The sequence below is a fragment of the Scyliorhinus torazame genome, unplaced genomic scaffold, assembly GCF_047496885.1.
Source record: "Scyliorhinus torazame isolate Kashiwa2021f unplaced genomic scaffold, sScyTor2.1 scaffold_151, whole genome shotgun sequence".
NCBI classification, from domain to species: domain Eukaryota; kingdom Metazoa; phylum Chordata; class Chondrichthyes; order Carcharhiniformes; family Scyliorhinidae; genus Scyliorhinus; species Scyliorhinus torazame.
The window spans coordinates 67900-92789 of record NW_027307878.1 but is presented as its reverse complement, the minus strand read 5'-3'; the positions used below and the strand labels follow the sequence as shown (position 1 = coordinate 92789).

Genomic DNA, 24890 nt, shown 5'->3' with positions numbered 1-24890 from the left:
GGGAACTCGCGAACAAATCCTACCATGGCCGGTGGGGGAACTTGAGTTCAATTAATAAATCTGGAATATAGACTAACTGTGTCCATGGAATCCCCTCCGCTTCACCAATGAAGGAAATGTGACATCCCTCCCTGGTCTCACCTACATGTGGCTCCAGTCAGACAGCAACATGTCTGACTCTTCAGTTCCTTCTGAGCTGCCCCAGCAAACCACTCAGTTCAACAGCAATTAGGGACAGGGAACACATGGTGGTCTTGCCAGTGAGTCCCACATTCCATGGAAGCATGTAGGAAAAAAGACAGAATATCCATGTTGATCTGTCTAATAGTCTAATTGTCTGATAGTCTAATTGTATTTCTATCCATCATCACAATGTTATGAGATGTGGGAGAGATCTCCAGCCGGCTGTTGTTGCTAAGAGGGTCCAGAAAAGCTGGATAACTCTCCTTTCCTGAGATGGGAACAGTTCAGATAGGTTCGCAATTTAAAACGTAAAATGATCTCCAGTACTGTTGCTGGGTAGATTTGTTTATAAATAGTCCTCATTGACAATGTTAAGAGTTTGAAGTTGGCTTGCAGCCAAACGGTCAGTACTGAGGAAACAGATCTCTGAAAAAAAGATCCAGATGTTTCCTGTAAACAACTTTGAACATTCGAGCCTGCCTGCTGCAGGCGGTTGGATTGCTGCCAAATACTGTGTGGGGCAGATTAGCCTGAATATGAATGGACAAAATGGGATTTATCCATTCAAACAATAAATGTTTCAGTCGCACATGAAGTAAACGTTTTAAATGGTGTTCCATCTAAATAAATATATTCAGTGAATGCTGTGATCACGCTGAGGTTAGACGCGATCGGAACATTGTAAACTGACCAGATGCTATTTAATGTATATTAGTTCCGAGTCAAGGTCACTGTAGTTATTGAAGTCCGTTTGTTAAGAACCTAATGAAGTGAGAGTGAGTGGTGTTGATGGACCCAATCCACAAGCCCAATAAGACGAGGTACTTAAATAAAATCATAAAACTGCCTTGAACCCGCCTGGATTCCTGGAATATTCTCCGAGTTGTTGACTTCACTTAAACGGAGGCGTCTCTTATACCTGATTAGCACCGTGTTCTGTGCAGTTTAATTTGTGCTGATTTCCATTATTATTTAACAGTCCCTCTCATTTCTGCCAATGAGTGGAGAAATGACCAGTTCATGACCTGCTTCAGTGGAAGATAAAACATTTATTCTTGTGATATTGTGTAATATTCCGCAAAATCCTGATATCCTGTGTTCCCAACATAGCGCATGTTAGACAGCCGGTGGTCAGTGAAATTAGCGGCATTGATTTGGATGCTGAAGGATAACTTTGCTGATCGCCCTGTCCGTTATGATTCATTCTGTCAAATGTTAATGTCAATTTCATGTTTGCAAGCGGGTTTCTTTTACCGCTAATTTTCACAGGACTGTCTGAGGCTCAGGGACAGTTCCAGAAATGTAAGGAGAGTCATTGTGTAATGTTAGGAGCCTTGTCTGCAGACCCGCAATGCTCAGTGATAGCCATCCGCACTGCAAATGGAATCACCTTGTTCATTCCCGCATTCCGACATAAATCGTCAACAATTCCTCTGATAAATTATACTTTTTTGCAAATGGAATAGGGACCCGGAGTGTTGCAAATCAGACTGACACACAACCTATTCCCTGACAAAATAATTAGTATTTTTAAGATCATCTCAATATATTGGAGTAGAAATAAAGGGACTGAATTTACAATGGAATAGTTCTTTTCTTAACAGATGAGCAAACGTAAGTTCGCAATGGGGACATTATAAAGAATAAATTCAGACAAACAAATATCCCGATACAGATAAATGTCTATTTAATAATAACCTACAGTAAATCTCTGGGCCCATTCTGTTGGGGTGTGGAAGGTGGGACGTGGATCCAGTCGCCGCCTCCACCAGGGAATCAACAGGCGGCGCCTGGAAACCCGCCCCCTTCTGCCGGGTATTTAAATGCCGCTCACTGGGACCCGAATCCAACAGTCCGGGAGCTGGTTTGTTCACTGAGTTCCGGACACAACCATTTCCCCCAAATGACCAGAAGGATGAGGTGGGCCATTTCTCTCAGTTTGTTGCTGACTTTCTTATCCCGTGAGTAGTTTTTATTGTCCAAGTCTCTCACTGTTACTGTCTCAGTGTTAGTCTCTCTCTGGAATGTTCCAGAATCACCAATCATTTCACCAGCATTAATCCTCGGGCTTTTTGATATATTTTTACAGGTGTCCAGTCGGATGTTGTGTTGACTCAGCCGGAGGCAGAGAGCGGGCGTCCCGGAGGCTCCCTGAGACTGACCTGTAAAACCAGCGGCTTCGATCTCAACAGCTACTACATGCACTGGGTCCGCCAGGTTCCCGGACAGGGGCTGGAGTGGCTGGCTGCCTACTATACTTCATCCTATCAGTACTACGCCTCAGCGATTCAAGGCCGATTCACTGCGTCCAAAGACCTTTCAAACAGCATCTTCGCTTTCGCCATGACGAACCTGAAGACCGAAGACACCGCCATCTATTACTGTGCAAGACAGACACAGCGAGAGGAACCAGGGCTGGACCCGCACAAGAACAGCTCGAGAGGGAATTCAGCAACTTTCATCTTAACCTGAAGGTCAGTACTTGTTTTAAATGTAATGTTAATATCAGTGAGCCAGACCCCAAGCCGTCCGCTACAAAACCAATCTGGAGAAAATGTAATCGTAAAATCTAACAAACCAACCTACTTAATGTGGTGAGACTTTAGTTGTGTTTATCTTCTCTGTTAGCAGTTTTAGCAATTACAGGTCTGGATATAATGTTATCTTGAATATGTCTGTTACACAGAGGAGACCTTTGTGCATTGTGTTTTGTGAAATGTTGCATGAATTCTAAACGACGCATCTATTTGAAGAGAATATTGAGCGGCAGGACTGAACAGAGAGTGAGTGCAGTTTTTGTGCGGGTGTCTGTCACTGTGACTACAGCAGTGGGGTCACAGTGCTGTCCACAGCGACATCCTCATACAAAAACCTCAGTGAAAGAGTTTATCCAAATTGGTGATCAGGGCCCCAGCAGGATTGTCAACTTAAATGAGGCTTAAATAAAACACAATATTAGTTTGTAAAAAGGTATAAAAATCTTCCACTTTATCATTGTTGACCGACACGCGAAATGTGCCCCGAGGGTTTAAAAGTGTTCCGATCCTCTTTATAAATGTAATGACCAGGACAAGCTGAAATAACTCACAGATTCGCTCTTGGAAGAGACAGAGTTAGTTTTTTGAACGCGCAGTGAAATTAAATCTCTGTATTTTACAGTTAACAGTCTGCCGCAGTATTTGACACGCTGGGTCTCACTGTGATAACTGGATCACAGCAGTTACTGTCAATACAAAAAGCCCCTCAGCACCAATTAACTGAGGCTGGGTCAGTGATCGCTTTTACAATCCAACTTTATTCACAGTGAAGTATTATTCATGTCCAGCACTGACAAAATGACAATAATTAATATGGAAATCTGTGATAATTCTTCACTCATTAGTTAGTGATTTCAAGAACATGATAATGTGTTACTCTGAAATATAAAACATTAGGGTCATTTCTGAACAGCAAGCGATCTCCACAAATGCAATTCTAATTTACTGAAAATTCATTACAAGTTTACTTTGCCGCTGGGTTGTGAATATTTAAAATAATGCTGGATTTCTGTCTATTTTGTGCAGGTGCGGTTATTGTACGGAGCTGCCCAGGGAATGTGACACTGTGACGCTATGGACTACTGGGGACAAGGCACCATGGTGACGGTGACTGCAGGTAAGAACCATTCCATTATTTATGAACTGTTTTACTTGAGTCTTTATTTTATTTATTTATTTCTATTTTAACTATGCATTCGTTCACTGAATTGCGGGTTTGCTGGATTCTGTATTGAGATTTTGTTGCAATGTTTCATGTGATTCTGCTGAAAAATGAATTATTCTGCCTCTTGACAAAAGGTGCTGCTGAGGGATTCAGTCCCTGCATGTTATGATTTGATGTTTATTTGCTGAGGATACTGTGGCCGGGTTACTTTAAATACCTAACGCCTGTTAAACAGTTTGGTATTTCTGCAATGTTTAATCTCGGTGACACCTGGTGGCTGCAGATTTTACCGCCTCCTGCACAAGTGTTAGAAATCTACCCAATATTCACAAAATATGCTGAAGTATCTGTGTCAATTTATTGAACACTTCCCGCATATTGACAATGCTGATGATATTCTTCCATATTTCTGTTTGTTTTAATTGTTCATTCACTTGCTGAAAGGCGGATTTGGTGGGTTCTAGATATACTTTTCTTGAAATGCTGTTTGATTCTATTGAAAGTGTTTGAAGAATTGAGCTGGTTCTCCATGAGACGAGTTTCAGCCCCTCGGTGATGTAATTTGGTGTTTTCTGCTGAGGAGATTGTGTCTGGGTGATTTTGAATGAGTAAAGTTTGTGAAACGGTTCTGGCGTTTCTATACTCTTTAAACTCGGTGATATTGAGCGTTTCCATGTTTTGTAATTGAATGAAAATAAGACTCGTGTTTGAAACTGCTTGGCACACGATTGTGGGTGGACAACGGTCAGGATTTTAGAGTTTTTTAAAAGTGATGATTGCAGATTAAACTAAGCCACAGTTTAAAATGCTCTTTCCGAACATAATTTGTTCCTGCAATCACAGCCTGACTTTTCTTCAATGTTCCATCTTGGTGGGATTGATGGATGCAGCTTTTATCTCTCCTGTCAACTGTTGAAATGCGTTTGAAATATGGTCCAACATGAATAAAATATGGTAAAGTTTCAAAAATATTTTGGACATACCCCACCTGCTCACAGTGATATTACTGTTGTTCTGTATTTCTATTTAGTTTGATAATTCATACATTTGGTGCCGAACTGATTTGCTGGATTCGATATTCAGATGTTTTTGAAATGTTACGTTTGATTCTGTTGAATGTAGAATTGAGCTGCTTCTCAATGAAACGGGTTCAGTCCTCACGATGAGTTTTGGTGTTTTGCTGCTGAGGAGATGGTGTGTCTGGGTGACTTTGAATAAGTACAATTTGTGAAGCGGTTTTCTGTTTCTACGTTGTCTCTGCATTGTTCAAACTGGGTGACATTGAGCAGTTACACGTTTTCTGGTTAAATGTAAAAAGGTTTGCGCGTTTGAATCTCCTTGAAACACAATTGTGGGGAGTAAACGTGGCCGGTTTCGAAAATAAAGAAAGGAATTAAAGATTTGATTGACATTTTTAAATTTTACCTAATGATTACTGATTAAACTAAACCATGGCGTCATTAAGAACGCAATTCGTTACTGCAGTCTGAAACTATTTAATTAAAACGTTTTCAAATTCGTGAGTAAAATTAATATAACTTAAACAATTATAATGCGGTATTATCACCATATTATCCAAATATGTTTCCATATTAATATCATTAATCATCAATCTCCTTCCACAATTCTGCTGTGCTTTGCACACCATCAGCATGACCGGAAAAGTTTGTAGGCTGGGAATATTTTGTGATTATTTATGAAACTGTTTTAATAATAACATACTGATTCTACAGCACTGTTCAATTACACAAGATATATTTGAATTAATTTTTATTTCTCTGATTACGTTTGCAGTTACTTAAATAGGAGTTTTATATTGCAGTTTGGCAATTTATGTATCCGGTTATAGTATTATTTATGTGCAGCAGCAAGAATATTAATTATTTCTTCAACGTCATTTGTAGTTGTCTCTGACCTAATCATAAAGAGTTTTCTCAGAGGTGGAAGTCGCTGACAGTGCAGGAATTGTTCTTATGATTTTATCTGAATTGTAGGAATGTCCAGACTGCACAGTGCTGGAGCTTGACAAGTAAAAGCTTGAAATTCAAAGAGATTAATTTAATTACAAAAAGAGAATATTAGCTTTGCAAAAAATAATAACATCCTGTCTCGCAGAGCTGTGCTGTACACAATATAACATTATTGAAATAAAACAAATTATACAATCGAAGAATAGATTATATCTGAGCCTCAAGCTTATTTCTTCTTAACTCGTAAATTGAACAAAAACATTTCTCCATCATTTTCTAGATATTACACATGTCTGAATTATTCCATCCGATAATTTGAAGTTTAATATTTAATTAAATCCAAATATTTATCAAATTTCAGGCAGGAGCAGGTTTTGAATTACAGAGAACCATGTTTTATTATTTATATTATGAGTACAAATCAGCTGACAGGTCAACTAATTGACAATTGGCAATAACTTGCAATGCGACTTTAGTACTAACTAATTCAACATAAATTAACTGCTACAATTGAGTAGCATACTGGCGTGTTATATCAAAGCTATTGGAGAATGTTTAATTGCCCTGAAAATAATTTAGAAAACAATACATTTATTTGCTCCGGTTGAATAGGTGGCCCGCCTCCATTGTTTTGTTGATTGTATTTAATTAAGACATTGGATCAAATCGGGTAATCAGTTTCCAATGTGAATGTTTCCTGGTTTGTTTATTTCTTATCAAACACTGGATCCCTGTCACAGACATTAAACTCCCCTCAATCTGTTCTATTTAATGTGTTCATTCTCAGTGAAAATACATTCTGCCCAGTTCAGACAGGAGAAATAGCTGAAAGGCGAAGGGAGTTTGAAATTTATATCAGTTTAATTTCACAGTGGTTATTAATTTCATTTGTCGTAAGTTGACCATTTATCAATTAGAATCAAGCAGTTTGAATGATTCGATCCCCTGTGTTTCAGAGTGAAATTTGACACACTAGGTACACTCTCATCCGCACACTGTTTCTCCCTCACACACTCCCTCTCTCCCAGAAACCCGGACTATTCCTCAAACACACAGACACTCTCTCTCACAGACACTCTCACATCCACGATAGCTCTTCAAAAACACACAGTCTCTCTCACACACATACTCGGTCACACACGCATTGCCTCACACACTCATTCTCTTACATACTCTCTGTCTCCAACTTTCTCTCTCTCCAACTCTCCCTCACACACCAACAGACTGTCACTCGCTCTCTCACAGACACAGGCACATTATCCCTCTCTCTCTTTCAGACAATCTCCCTCTCTCACACTCTCACACACACTCTCTCTTACACGTTTTACCAATCTCACTCACATACACAATCATTCACAGACACACACTCTCGCGCACATGCACTCTCGCACACATTATCTCTTGCACACACGCTCGTTCACAAACATGCCCTGTCACACACATCTCTCCAACACAAAAACGCTCTCTCACATACAGGCTCTCTCACACATCCGTTCTCTCACACATACACTCTCTCACACATACACTCTCTCTGACATGCATGGTCTCTTGCAGGCATGCTCTCTCACACACATGCTCTCACACACACGCTCTCTCGCACACACACAGCCTCTCGCTCACACATGCTCTCTTGTACTCCTGCTCTCTCACACATATATCCTCTCTTGCATACATGCTCTCTCATACACATGCGCTCTGATACTCACACTCTCTCGCACATTCACTCACTTGCTCACTCACACTCATGCTCGTTTACACACATGCTCTCTCACACACATGCTTTCTCACACACTTGCTCTGTTGCACACATGCTCTCACACCCATGTACTCTCCCACACATGCTTTCTCACGCACACTCTCTCAATCACATATCTCTCACATTCACGCTCTCTTGCACACACGCTCCCTGACACACATGCCCTCTCACTCACATGTTCTCTCATACACTTGCTCTCTCACATACACACTCTCTCATACACTCACTCTCGACACTCATGCTCACACACACACACACTCTGACACACACGCTCACACCCACACACTCTCTCTCATTCTCTCTTGCACACACGCACTCTGACACACCTCATGGTCTCTCTCGTACTCATGATTTCTCGCACACATGCTCTCTCACACATGCTGTCTCGCAGTGATGCTCTCTCACACATATGTTCTTTTGCACACATGCTGTCTCATGCACACGTTCTCTCACACACATGCTCTCTCACACATATGCTCTCTTGCACACATGCTCTCTCACACATATGGTCTGTTACACACTCACACACACGTGTTCTCACACACATGATCTCTCGCACACATGCTCTCACATACATGCTGTCTCACTCACATGCTTTGGTGCATACATGCTCTCTCACACACATGCTCTCTTGTGAAAGCACTCTTTCACTCACATGCTGTCTCACACACACAATTTTGCACATGCAGTCTCTCTCCTGTGCACACTATTTTGCTCCCTCACACACACAGATATCCTGTCGCTCGCAGAAATACACACAATCGCGCTCTCACACACAGATATTCTCTCACACACAGATACTCTCGCACACAGATACTCTCTCGCACACACACACTCACACGTGTACTCTCTCTCTCCCACTCTCTTGATCCATCTCTCGCAGAAACAATCACACGCATGCATGCAGACACATGCATACACACAGTCACGGGCTCTCACATACCCAAATTCTCCCTCACACACACACACACACACACACACACACTCTGACACGCACACACTTTCAGATACACAGGTGAGAGCGACTGAACTAACATCAATAATAATAATCATTATTATTGTCACAAGTAGGCCTACATTAACACTGCAATGAAGTTACTGTGAAAAGCCCCCAGTCACCACACTCTGGCGCCTGTTCGGGTACACAGAGGGAGAATTCGGAATATCCAAACCACCTAACAGGTCGATTTTCGGGACTTGTGGGAGGAAACCGGATCACTCGGAGAAAACCCACCCAGACTCCGGGGAGAACGTGCAGACTCCGCACAGGCAATGACCCAAGTGGGAATCGAACCCGGGTCCCTGGTGCTGTGAAGCAACAGGGTTAACCACTGTGCTGCCGTGCCGCCAAATCAAGGCAGCATTGAAACGTGAGACCTCAAGCAGCCCAACCAAAGAATGAATGGATGGGAATCAGGGGAAGAATCTCCGCTGGTTGGAGTCACAACCAGCACCAAGGTGGATGGATTCCATTGCTGGAGGCCAATCAGCTCAGTTCTAGGACATCACTGCGAGACTTCTTCAGGGCAGTGTCCGAGGTCCAACCGTCTTCAGCTTGTTCATCAATGACCTTCTTTCCATCATCAGGTCTGAACAGGGGTTGATGGCAGATGATTGCACCATGCTCAGCACAATTTGCAACTGTGCAGTCACTAAATAAACATGTAAATAAAGCAACATGGAGGCTCTATCCGGTTCTGGCTGACAAGTGGTAAGTAACAGTCAAGTCACCCAATTGAAGGCAATGCTCACCTCCAGTAAGAACGGATCTAACCACCGCCCCTTAACATTCACTGGCATTACCATCAGTGAATCCTCACTAACAACCTCCTGGTGCTTAACATGGACCAGAAAGTGATCTGGGCGAGTCATAGAAATTTTGAGGCCAGAAGAACAGATCAAAGGTGAAAAACCCATCTTCTGACTCCCCAAAGCCTGTCGACTGTCTAAAGATCCGCTGCAGAAGCTCATCGTGTCTCCGTAGGCAGCATCATCCAAACCGTTGACAGCGGCCATTTGGACAAGGACAATAGACACATGGGAACATCACCAACTGGAAGGTCCCCTCCTCACCATTCACCATCATGACTATGTAATATATCTCCGTTCCTGCACTGCCGCTGGTTCAACATCATGTATCGGACTCGGGGAAACACCACATGGACTGCAACGGTTAAAGAAGGAAGCTCAGCACCTTCTCAACGTCAATGAGGGATGGAAGATAAATGCAGGCCGAGCCTACATCACAAGAATGAATAAACACAACACACTGTCTCTGACACAATATGACAAGACTTTTACGGGCACAAAAATCCCATTTGCAAAATGAAAATCCGTTAAGTCGCAGGAATGTTCATTGTCCCAGTTCTAAATTGTTTTCTCACTCAACTTTTTTCAGCACCACGCACTCACCCACTCTAACACATCAACCCTAAATCACACATCCCCACTCACTCATCCTCTTTCAGCAAAGTGCATTCACCCACTCTAACACATCAAGCCTCACTCACACACGCTCACTCACCCTTTCACACACACACCCTCATTCACACACCCTCACTCACACAACCTTACTCACACGCCCTCACTTACACCCTCATTCGCACACCCTCACTCACACGCCCTCACTCACACACCCTCAATCATACACCCTCACACACACACCCTCACACACACACACACCCTCACTCACACACCCTCACTCACACACCCTCATTCACACACACTCACTCGCACACCCTCTCACACACCCCCTCTCACACACACCGTCACTCACACACCCTCACTCACACACCCTCACTCATACACCCGCAGTCACACACACCCTCATACACCCTCACTAACCCACCCTCTCACACACACATTCACACACACACCGTCTCACACCCTCACTCACACACACTCTCACACACCCTCACTCACATACCCTCTCACACAACCTCACTCACACACCCTCTCACACACAGACTCACACAACCTCACTCGCACGCCCTCACTTACACCCTCATTCACACGCCCTCACTCACACACCCTCACTCACACACCCTCACTCACACACCCTCACTCACACACCCTCACTCACACAACCTCACTCACACAACCTCACTCACACAACCTCACTCACACACACACCCTCACACAACCTCACACACACACCCTCACTCACAAACCCTCGCTCACACACCCTCACTCACACACCCTCATACACCCACACTCACATACCCTCACTCGCACACCCTCACTCGCACACCCTCTCTCACACACCCTCTCTCACACACACCGTCACTCACACACCCTCACTCTCATACCCTCACTCACACACCCTCTCACACACCCTCACTTACACATCCTCTCACACACCCTCACTCACACACCCTCACTCACACACCCTCACTCACACACCCTCTCACACACACAAACTCACACACCCTCTTACACACCCTCTCACACACACACACACTCACAGCTCCCACTCTCCCACCCAGACACACCCTCACTCACCCACCCACATTCATTCGCCCTCACTCATACACCCTCACTCACACACCCTCACTCACACACCCTCATACACCCACACTCACACACCCTCACTCACACACCCTTACTCACACAACCCTCACTCTCTCATCCTCACTCACACGCCAAACTTACACCCTCATTCACACGCCCTCACTCACACACCCTCGCGCACACACCTTCACTCACACACCTTCACTCACACACCCTCACTCAAACAACCTCACTCAAACAACCTCACTCACACACCCTCACACACACACCCTCACACACACACCCTCATTCACACACCACCTCATTCACACACCCTCACTCACATACCCTCACTCACATACCTTCACTCACCCACCCACACTCACACACCCTCAAACACACGCCCTCACTCACACACCCTCACTCACACAACCTCACTCTCACACCCTCATTCACACACATTCACTCACACACCGCAACTCACACACCCTCACTCTCATACCCTCACTCACACACCCTCACTCACACACCCTCACTCACACACCCTCACTCACACACCCTCTCACACACCCTCTCACACACACACTCTCATAGATCTCACTCACTCAACCACCCACATTCATTCACCCTCACTCACACACCCTCACTCACACACCCTCACTCACACACCCTCACTCACACACCATCACTCTCATGCCCTCACTCACACAACCCTCACTCACACAACCTCACTCACACGCCCTCACTTACACCCTCATTCACACACCATCACTCACACGCCCTCACTCACACACCCTTGCATATACACCCTCACTCAAACCCTCACTCACACACACTCACACACCCTCACAAACACACCCTCACTCACACCCTCACTCACACACTCTCAATCACACACCCTCACTCACACCCTCACTCACACACCCTCACTCTCACACCCTCACTCACACAATCTCAATCACACACCCTCACTCACACACCCTCACTCACACAACCTGACTCACACACCCTCACTCACACACCCTCAATCATACACCCTCACTCACACACCCTCACACACACACCCTCACACACACACCCTCACTCTCACAACCTCACTCATACACCCTCATTCACACACCGTCACTAACACACCCTCACTCACACACCCTCACTCACACACCCTCACTCACACACCCTCACTCACACACCCTCACTCACACACCCTCACACACACCCTCACTCATACACCTGCAGTCACACACGTCCTCATACACCCTCACTAACCCGCACTTTCACACACACATTCACACACACCGTCTCACTCCCCCACTCACACACACTCGCTCACATACCCTCTCACACAACCTCACTCACACACCCTCTCACACACGCTCTCACACACAGACTCACACAACCTCTCTCACACGCCCTCACTCACACCCTCACTCATACACCCTCTCACACACACCCTCATACACCCTCACTCACACACCCTCACTCACACACCCTCACTCACACACCCTCATTCACCCTCACTCACATACCCTCCCTCACAGACACACCCTCACTCACACACCCTCACTCACACCCTCACTCACACACCTTCATACACCCTCACTCACACACCCTCACTCACACGCCCTCACTCACACACCCTCACTCACACACCCTCACTCACACACCCTCACTCACACGCCCTCACTCACCCACCCTCACTCACACACCCTCACTCACACACCCTCACTCACACACCCTCACTCACACACACTCACTCACACACCCTCACTCACACACCCTCGCGCGCACACCCTCACTCAAACAACCTCACTCAAACAACCTCACTCAAACAACCTCACTCACACACCCTCACACACACACCCTCACATACACACCCTCATTCACACACCACCTCATTCACACACCCTCACTCACATACCCTCACTCACATACCTTCACTCACCCACCCTCAAACACACGCCCTCACTCACACACCCTCACTCACACACCCTCACTCACACAACCTCACTCACACACCCTCATTCACACACATTCACTCACACACCGTCACTCACACACCCTCACTCTCATACCCTCACTCACACACCCTCACTCACACACCCTCACTCACACACCCTCACTCACACACCCTCACTCACACACCCTCTCACACACCCTCTCACACACACACTCTCATAGATCTCACTCACTCAACCACCCACATTCATTCACCCTCACTCAAAGTCTCACTCACACACCCTCACTCACACACCCTCACTCACACACCATCACTCTCATGCCCTCACTCACACAACCCTCACTCACACAACCTCACTCACACGCCCTCACTTACACCCTCATTCACACACCATCACTCACACGCCCTCACTCACACACCCTTGCATATACACCCTCACTCAAACCCTCACTCACACACACTCACACACCATCACAAACACACCCTCACTCACACCCTCACTCACACACTCTCAATCACACACCCTCGCACACACACCCTCACTCACACACCCTCACTCACACACCCTCAATCATACACCCTCACTCACACACCCTCACACACACACCCTCACACACACACCCTCACACACATACCCTCACTCTCACAACCTCACTCATACACCCTCATTCACACACCGTCACTAACACACCCTCACTCACACACCCTCACTCACACACCCTCACACACCCTCACTCACACACCCTCATTCACACACCCTCACTCACACACCCTCACACACACACCCTCACACACACCCTCACTCATACACCTGCAGTCATACACGTCCTCAAAAACCCTTACTAACCCACACTTTCACACACACATTCACACACACCGTCTCACTCCCTCACTCTCACACCCTCACTCATACACCCTCTCACACACACCCTCATACACCCTCACTCACACACCCTCACTCACACACCCTCACTCACACACCCTCATTCACCCTCACTCACATACCCTCCCTCACACACACACCCTCACTCACACACCCTCACTCACACCCTCACTCACACACCTTCATACACCCTCACTCACACACCCTCACTCACACACCCTCACTCACACGCCCTCACTCACACACCCTCACTCACACGCCCTCACTCACCCACCCTCACTCACACACCCTCACTCACACACCCTCACTCACACACACTCACTCACACACCCTCGCGCGCGCACACCCTCACTCACACACCTTCACTCACACACCTTCACTCACACACCCTCACTCAAACAACCTCACTCAAACAACCTCACTCAAACAACCTCACTCACACACCCTCACACACACACCCTCACACACACACCCTCATTCACACACCACCTCATTCACACACCCTCACTCACATTCCCTCACTCACATACCTTCACTCACCCACCCTCAAACACACGCCCTCACTCACACACCCTCACTCACACAACCTCACTCACACACCCTCATTCACACACATTCACTCACACACCGTCACTCACACACCCTCACTCTCATACCCTCACTCTCACACCCTCACTCACACACCCTCACTCACACACCCTCACTCACACACCCTCACTCACACACCCTCACTCACACACCCTCTCACACACCCTCTCACACACACACTCTCATAGATCTCACTCACTCAACCACCCACATTCATTCACCCTCACTCACACACCCTCACTCACACACCCTCACTCACACACCCTCACTCACACACCATCACTCTCATGCCCTCACTCACACAACCCTCACTCACACAACCTCACTCACACGCCCTCACTTACACCCTCATTCACACACCATCACTCACACGCCCTCACTCACACACCCTTGCATATACACCCTCACTCAAACCCTCACTCACACACACTCACACACCCTCACAAACACACCCTCACTCACACCCTCACTCACACACTCTCAATCACACACCCTCGCACACACACCCTCACTCACACACCGTCACTCACACACCCTCAATCATACACCCTCACTCACACACCCTCACACACACACCCTCACACACCCTCACTCACACACGCTCATTCACACACCCTCACTCACACACCCTCACACACACACCCTCACACACACCCTCACTCATACACCTGCAGTCACACACGTCCTCATACACCCTCACTAACCCACACTTTCACACACACAGTCACACACACCGTCTCACTCCCTCACTCACACACCCTCGCTCACATACCCTCTCACACAACCTCACTCACACAACCTCTCTCACACGCCCTCACTCACACCCTCACTCATACACCCTCTCACACACACCCTCATACACCCTCACTCACACACCCTCACTCACACGCCCTCACTCACACACCCTCATTCACCCTCACTCACATACCCTCCCTCACACACACACCCTCACTCACACACCCTCACTCACACACCTTCATACACCCTCACTCACACACCCTCACTCACACACCCTCACTCACACACCCTCACTCACACGCCCTCACTCACACACCCTCACTCACACACCCTCACTTACACACACTCACTCTCACACCCTCACTCACACACCCTCACTCACCCACCCTCACTCACCCACCCTCTCACACACAGATTCACACACACACCGTCTCACACCCTCACTCACACACCATCACTCTCACACCCTCATTCACACCCTCACTCACACACCCTCACTCACACACACATTCACACACACACACATTCACACACACACCCTCACTCACATACCCTCACTCACACACCCTAACTCACACACCCTCACCCACACACCCTCACTCACACACCATCACTCACACACCCTCACTCACACGCCCTCACTCACAAACCCTCATTCACCCTCACTCACATACCCTCCCTCACACACACACCCTCACTCACACACCCTCACTCACACACCCTCACTCACACACCTTCATACACCCTCACTCACACACCCTCACTCAGACACCCTCACTCACACGCCCTCACTCACACACCCTCACTCACCCACCCTCACTCTCACACCCTCACTCACACACACTCACTCACACACCCTCACTCACACACCCTCACTCACCCACCCTCACTCACCCACCCTCACTCACCCACCCTCTCACACACACATTCACACACACACCGTCTCACACCCTCACTCACACACCATCACTCTCACACCCTCATTCACACCCTCACTCACACACCCTCACTCACACACACATTCACACACACACACATTCACACACACACCCTCACTCACACACCCTCACTCACACACCCTCACTCACACACCCTCACCCACACACCCTCACCCACACACCGTCACTCACACACCATCACTCACACACCCTCACTCACACGCCCTCACTCACACGCCCTCACTCACACGCCCTCACTCACACACCCTCACTCACACACCCTCTCACAGACACATTCACACACACACCGTCTCACACCCTCACTCTCACACCCTCATTCTCACTCTCACTCACACACGCTCACTCACACACCCTCACTCACACACCCTCACTCACACACCCTCACTCACACACCCTCACTCACACACCCACACTCACACACCCTCACTCACACACCCTCACTCACACACCCTCACACACACACCCTCACTCACACACCCTCCCTCACACACCCTCACTCACACCCTCACTCACACCCTCACTCACACACCCTCACACACACACCCTCACTCACACACACTCACTCACACACCCTCCCTCACACACCCTCAATCATACACCCTCACTCACACACCCTCACTCACACACCCTCACTCACACACCCTCACTCACACACCCTCACTCACACACCCTCACTCACCCACCCTCACTCACCCACCCTCACTCACACACCCTCACTCACACACCCTCACTCACACACCCTCACTCACACACCCTCACTCACACACCCTCACTCACACACCCTCAATTACACTCACTCACTCACACACCCTCACTCACACACCCTCACTCACACACCCTCACTCACCCACCCTCACTCACCCACCCTCACTCACACACCCTCACTCACACACCCTCACTCACACACCCTCACTCACACACCCTCACTCACACACCCTCACTCACACACCCTCACTCACACACCCTCACTCACTCACCATCACTCACACACCCTCACTCACACACCCTCACTCACACACCCTCACTCACACACCCTCACTCACACACCCTCACTCACACACCCTCACTCACACACCCTCACTCACACACCCTCACTCACACACCCTCACTCACACACCCTCACTCACACACCCTCACTAACACACCCACACTCACATACCCTCACTCACACACCCGCACTCACTCACCCTCACTCACACACCCTCACTCACACACCCTCACTCACACACCCTCACTCACACACCCTCACTCACCCACCCTCACTCACCCACCCTCACTCACCCACCCTCACTCACACCCTCACTCACACACCCTCACTCACACACCCTCACTCACACACCCTCACTCACACACCCTCACTCACACACCCTCACTCACACTCACTCACTCACACACCCTCACTCACACACCCTCACTCGCACACCCTCTCACACACCCTCACTCACACACCCTCACTCACACACCCTCACTCACACACCCTCACTCACACACCCTCACTCGCAAAGCCTCACTCGCACAGCCTCACTCGCACACCCTCACTCGCACACCCTCTCGCACACCCTCTCGCACACCCTCACTCACACACCCTGACTCACACACCCTGACTCACACACCCTGACTCACACACCCTCACTCACACCCCCTCACTCACACACCCTAACTCACTCACCCTCACTCACACACCCTCACTCACTCACCCTCACTCACATATACCCTCACTCACTCACCCTCACTCACACACCCTCACTCACACACCCTCACTCACACACCCTATTCCACACACCCTCACTCACTCACACACCCTCACTCACTCACACAACCTCACTCACACACCCTCACTCACACACCCTCACTCACACACCCTCACTCACACACCCTCACTCACACACCCTCACTCACACAGCTCACTCACTGACCCTCACTCACACACACCCTCACTGGACTGTGACGTGCGCAGCTCAGTTAGCTGGATTGTGACGTACGCAGCTCAGTTATCTGGATTGTGACGTACGCAGCTCAGTTATCTGGATTGTGACGTACACAGCTCAGTTAGCTGGATTGTGACATACACAGCTCAGTTTGCTGGATTGTGACATACACATCTCAGTTAGCTGGATTGTGACGTCCACAGATCAGTTAGCTGGATTGTGACGTACGCAGCTCAGTAGCTGGATTGTGACGTACGCAGCTCAGTGAGCTGGATTGTGACGTACACAGCACAGTTAGCTGGATTGTGACGTACACAGCTCAGTTAGCTGGATTGTGACGTACACAGCTCAGTTAGCTGGATTGTGAAGTACACAGCTCTGTTAGCTGGATTGTGACGTACACAGCTCAGTTAGCTGGATTGTGATGTACACAGCTCAGTTAGCTGGATTGTGATGTACACAGCTCAGTTAGCTGGATTGTGACGTACACAGCTCAGTTAGCTGGATTGTGACGTACACAGCTCAGTTAGCTGGATTGTGATGTACACAGCTCAGTTAGCTGGATTGTGACGTACACAGCTCAGTTAGCTGGATTGTGATGTACACAGCTCAGTTAGCTGGATTGTGACGTACACAGCTCAGTTAGCTGGATTGTGACGTACACAGCTCAGTTAGCTGGATTGTGACGTACACAGCTCAGTGAGCTGGATTGTGACGTACACAGCTCAGTTAGCTGGATTGTGATGTACACAACTCAGTTAGCTGGATTGTGACGTACACAGCTCAGTGAGCTGGATTGTGACGTACACAGCTCAGTTAGCTGGATTGTGACGTACCCAGCTCAGTTAGCTGGATTGTGAAATACACAGCTCTGCTAGCTGGATTGTGACGTACACAGCTCAGTTAGCTGGATTGTGATGTACACAGCTCAGTTGGCTGGATTGTCATGTACACAGCTCAGTTAGCTGGATTGTGACGTACACAGCTCAGTTCGCTGGATTGTGACATACACATCTCAGTTAGCTGGATTGTGACGTCCACAGCTCAGTTAGCTGGATTGTGACGTACTCAGCTCAGTTAGCTGGATTGTGACGTACACAGCTCAGTGAGCTGGATTGTGACGTCCACGGCTCAGTTAACTGAATTGTGACGTACACAGCTCAGCTAGCTGGATTTTGACGTACACAGCTCAGTTAGCTGGATTGTGACGTACACAGCTCAGTTTGCTGGATTGTGACGTCCACAGCTCAGTTAGCTGGATTGTGACGTACGCAGCTCAGTTAGCTGGATTGTGACGTATACAACTCAGTTAGCTGGACGGCTGGTTTGTGATGAAGAGCAATCCCAACAGCGCGGATTCAATTATTGTACCGGCTGAGGATATTCATAAAGATTTAACCCTCAGGTTAAATCACCACCAGTCAGCTCTCAGAAGGAAAGGGCAGTCCCCGGGACTATGGCAACATTTCTATTTTATTTTACATGGTGGCTGAAATAATGGGGGAAACTCTCTGCTCCTCTCCTTCAATCCAATGACAGTTACATCATTCAGGCGGCATCAAATGTTATTTTTTTGTATGTGTTAGAAACGGAGAAAGGGATGCGAGTTTCTAATGAGGCGGCAAAGAGATGGTGATTCTCAAATCATAGAACTAATAGACGCTGAAATATGGATGTAACAGTTAATGAAAACATGTTAGGTTAAATGCATCGTCACATTTTGATGTGCTTGGTAACTTATAGATCACAAATAACAGAGTCTAACTTGTTGAATGGGCCATTCTTTCCCAGCAACACCGTCTCCACCCACTCTCTACAGCCTGGTCTCCTCCTGTCAGCAACACAACAATGACGGCTCCGTGACCTACGGCTGTTTGGCGATGGACTACTCCCCAGAAATCACCAGCCTTACCTGGAAGAAAGATGGGCAGCTGATCACCACTGGAGTTAAGAAATACCCGTCAGTGAGAAACAAGAAGGGAACCTACACCCTGAGCAGCCAGTTAACCATCACCGAGTCAGAGGGGGGATGCAGCAAAATCAGCTGTGAGGTTCGACACAGCGGCTCAGACAAGAGCATTGGAATTCCATGTAAGTTTTGTGGAATCTGTGAGAAACAGATGCTTTGATTACTTTATTTACATCTTTGGTGATTACACATTTATGGTTCTCTGCATAGTTCTGATTCCTGCGCGAAATAGTGACCACAGAGAAACTGTTAAAATATAATTCGTCATTTTATTCGTTACAACATCTTCTTCAAGAAATGTCTAACTTGTGTTTCTTGAAGGCCCTCCACCTGTCAACACTCCAAATGTTCTCCTCACCGTGAGTTCCAATGAAGAAATCTCAAGACAGAAATTTGCAACCATGGTCTGTTCAATCAACGATTTCCAGCCAAAGTCAATGACGGTAAAGTGGCTGAAGAATGGACAACCCATGGGTTCAGGATTTGTCACCTCGCCCCCCTGTGAAGTGAACGGGAACTTCTCGGCGAGCAGTCGGCTGACAGTCTCCGCTCGGGAATGGTTCAGCAAAGCCGTCTATACCTGCCTGGTCACTCATCAAGAGGTCACCCAAAGTCGCAACATCACCGCGTCTGGTAAGAGACTCAAACAGAGGAAACAATAAATCATCCTGCACTCTGATGTTAATCCAAATCAGGAATTTACTGAAGTTAGTGCAAAGCACAGAATAACTTCTAATTTACTGCCATGTCGTTTGTGTTTCATTCTGATGTAAGAGCTGCATGAGGGTTGCTAATCATTCACGATTTTATGAATATAGAAATAAATGTATCCGTATAATTTGAAGTCATTTAGTGAGTGAGGTGAATGAATGAAATTAAAATCGCTTCTTGTCACAAGTAGGCTTCAAATGAAGTTACTGTGAAAAGCCCCGAGTCGCCACATTCCGGCGCCTGTTCGGGGAGGCTGGTATGGGAATTGGATCCGCGCTGGTGGCCTGCCTTGGTCTGCTTTAAAAGCCAGCTATTTTGCCCTGTGCTAAACCAGCCCCTGGGGTACTTGATGCCAGCTTTATCCTGAGACAGCTGATTATATTTGAGTCAGTGGGTGTCTCAAACACTTAACTGATAACAGCTCCGGGGGAAAGTGTTGGAAAGTTCATCCAACCTATTTATGGATCAGCCGCCAGTACTTCGTTCCTGAGATCAGGAATGGAATATTTGTATTGGGAATGCTGAAATACTGATTCGTTAGAATGATATCGGGGCTGACTGTATTTCACAATGAGAATAGTTTTCACAAACCAAACTGGTTTTCCATTGCTTACAGAAGATTAAAGGCGATCTTTAGAGGTTGATGTTTCTAAGTTGATTTATTCCCATGTAGAGTTCAGGCTGAATCCTGCTGCCCTGATTCTGAAGATCAAACTTGGGTTAATTTCCACTTTTTTCATTCGCAGATCCTTCCGGTTGCACTGATGCCTCAGTAACAATACTGCCACCACCAATAGAACAGGTCTTATTGGAGGCGACTGTAACCTTAACCTGCGTCATTTCGAAGGCTCCTTATGGAGTCAACGTGTCCTGGAGTGAAGCGAAGAAGCCGCTGAAATCAGAGATTGCCGACCAGCCTGGGGCAGATACTGAAAGCGTGGTCAGCAAATTAAACATCTCGACACAAGCCTGGCTGAGTGGTGCTGTGTTTGACTGTGTGGCGAGCCATCAGGACCTGCCAACTCCTTTAAGAATTTCAATCCACAAAAAAATAGGTGGGTAGAGAGATTGGAGCAATAAGTGAGTCATTGTGTCTATTTCTAGTGTCAGTGCAGCGGTCAGTATTTAGCATTCAGGGTATTTATGGTCCATTCTGATTGGGAATTCCACTAACTAAATACTCTGGGCGTTTAGAGTTTAAGGGGGAAATTGATATGCAGATGATCGAACAATGAATTGAAAGCAGTGATATTGGGTTTAGATGGAGCGAGACCATAGACCACAAGACTTAGGAACAGACATAGGCCATTGGGCCCATCAACACCGGTCCAGCCGGCAGTGAGGTCATGACTGATCTGATGTGATAATCTTCAACTCCTCTTTCCCGACTTATCCCCATATCTCTTGACGCCTTTACTGATTTAAAATATTTCTCTCTCAACCTTGAACATATTGAACAACCCAGAATCTACTGCCCCCGGGTTAAATAATTCCACAGCTTCACTACTCTCTGAGAGAGGAAGTCCACCTCATCTCTTTGTTAAATGGGAGAACCCTCACTTTGTGATCCTGCGCTCTGGTCCTAGACGCTCCCACAGGGGAAAACAACCTCCCAGCGTCTATCCTAAGAAGCTCCCTGAAAATCTTTCATGTCTCGATTAGGTCGCCTTCATTCTTCTAAACTCCAATCAGTACAGCCCAGCCTACTTACCCTCTCCCCATAAGAAAATCCCTCCATACTCGCGATCAACCTCGTGATCCTTCTCTGGACTGCCTTCAAAACCAATCTGTCTTCCGTAGATCAGGGCACCGAGACTATTCAAAGTATACCAGGTGTCGACTAACTAGTGCCTTGTATAGTTTTAGCCAGACTTCCCCATGTTTATATTCTATTTCCTTTGAAATAAATGCCAACATTCAATTTGTCTCCATATTACCTGCAGAACTTGCTTTGTGTGGTTTCTGCACGAGGGCCCCCAATTCCCCCGTTACTTCAGCTTTATCCAGTCTTTCTCCATCTAAATTTGTTCGGCACTGATTTCGCCTTCACGAGGCCGCGCTGACTCTGTTGATTATATTGTGTATTTCTAAATGCTCAGCGATTGGATCCGTTATAATGGACTCTAACCGTTTCCCACTGACAGATGTTAAGGTCACTGGCCGATAATTACATGTTTTTGTCTCCCTCCCTTTTGAATAAGGGTGTTACATTGGCAGTTTCCCAATCCTTTGGGAGTAAGGTGGGAGGGGCTTGGTGTGGAGCTTATACACCAGCACAGAACAGGCGGGCCGAATGGCCTGTTTCCCTGCTGTACACTTTCTGAAACTTTCGAATCCAATATCCGTAAATTCTCAGGGAAAAGGCTTGTGTCCGCCTCAGCTCCGAGCTGGGAAACCGGACAGATCCCAAAGTGGAAAATGGAAACCTTTAAAATCCAACACAAAACACATTTCTCTCACATCTAACCCGCGGTTCCAATGTCTCCCGAATTCCCCATTTTACTGACATCTATTGTACATCTTCTGCAGATCCCAATCCGCGGGAACCGTCCGTCTCTGTCCTCCTGCCCTCGGCTGAAGACGTCTCCGCTCAGAGATTCGTCTCCCTCAGCTGCTTAGTGAGAGGTTTCTCCCCCCGAGAGATCTTCGTCAAGTGGACCGTCAATGACAAGCCGGTGAATCCCGGGAACTACAAGAACACCGAGGTGATGGCGGAGAACGGCAATAGCTCCTTCTTCATGTACAGCCTGTTATCCATTGCAGCGGAGGAGTGGGCCAGCGGCGCTTCTTACTCCTGTGTGGTGGGACATGAAGCCATCCCCTTGAAGATCATCAACAGAACGGTTGATAAATCCAGCGGTAAACCCAGTTTTGTGAACATTTCCCTCGCTCTGATGGACACCGTTAATTCATGTCAATGAGAATCTATCAATTGCATTTCGAACTAAATTAAAAATAATAAAGTTTTTTTTCCTCTAATTGTGATTTAAATGCACAGCCGCTTAATTAATGGAGCTTCGACTTTGCTGATATTAGATCTGTTCAAGGAGACCAAGATTTCTACAGGTCTCAGCCCCAAGTCTGATACAACCAGAGCTCCGAGCTCAGATACACCCTGGGTCAGAGACAGAGTAAAATTCATTCATTGCAGTATTCACAAAATATATTCATTGACTTTCTTCTCGCTGAGGAGAAATCGGACAATTTCCCATTTCAGACAGACAAACACATCACATTTAGATCTCGGTGTTCCTGCTTCTCCCATTGCCCATCCCTTTAAAATTGATGTCAGCTTAAAATTGCTGCATCACACCCACTGGGAACTGAATTGAGAATCAAACAGAAACAAGGACCAACAATCGCCCATCACGGAGAGGGAAAAGAGAAATTGTTAATCCATTATATCTCCACCTCTCCTACAAAATCAGGAGGAGGGGCGTTAGTTAATCCACTGTCCCCCCCCCCACCTCCCCAACAGAGACAGGAGGAGGGGCATTAGTTAATGCACTCAACTGCCACTTCCTCAAAAGAGAGAGGAAGGGGCATAAATTAATCCACTGCAACCACACTTCCCAAACAGAGAGGGGGAGGGGTTATAGTTAATCGACTGCACCCCCACTTCTCCAACAGAGAGTGGGGAATGGACGTTCGCTAATGCCCTGCACCCCAACTCCCTAACAAAGAGGAAGGGACTTAGTGAACCCACTATACCCCTCACTTCCACACCAAAGCATGGGGGCAGTAGTTAATCCAGTGTATCACCACGCCCCAACAAATAGTGGGGGAGGAGCATTAATTAACCCTGTACCCCCACTTTCCCACCAAAGAGCTGGGGCATTAGTTAATTCACTGTACAGCCGCTTCCAACAAAGAGAGTGGGAGGGCCTAAATAAATGCACTGTCCGCCCACTTCCCCAACAGAGAGAGGGGGATGGGCATTATAAACCCATTTTACCTCCACTTTCCCGACCAAAAGAGAAGGAATGTGATGAGTGAACTCTCTGTATCTCCACCTCCTCAGCAGGGGGAACCCAAAGAGAATTTGTTCAGCTGGCCA

At 47.3% G+C, this 24890-nt stretch overlaps 1 gene segment (V, D, J or C); it reads left to right on the top strand.

Annotated features, from left to right (window-relative positions):
* Window positions 1–2034: 2034 nt before the first annotated feature.
* LOC140405616 (Ig heavy chain C region-like) lies at window positions 2035–23812 on the top strand. The segment is given in 7 exon segments: window positions 2035–2144; window positions 2273–2597; window positions 3797–3837; window positions 19945–20244; window positions 20444–20755; window positions 21580–21888; window positions 23363–23812. Coding segments are annotated over 7 exon segments (1737 nt in total).
* Window positions 23813–24890: the final 1078 nt, after the last annotated feature.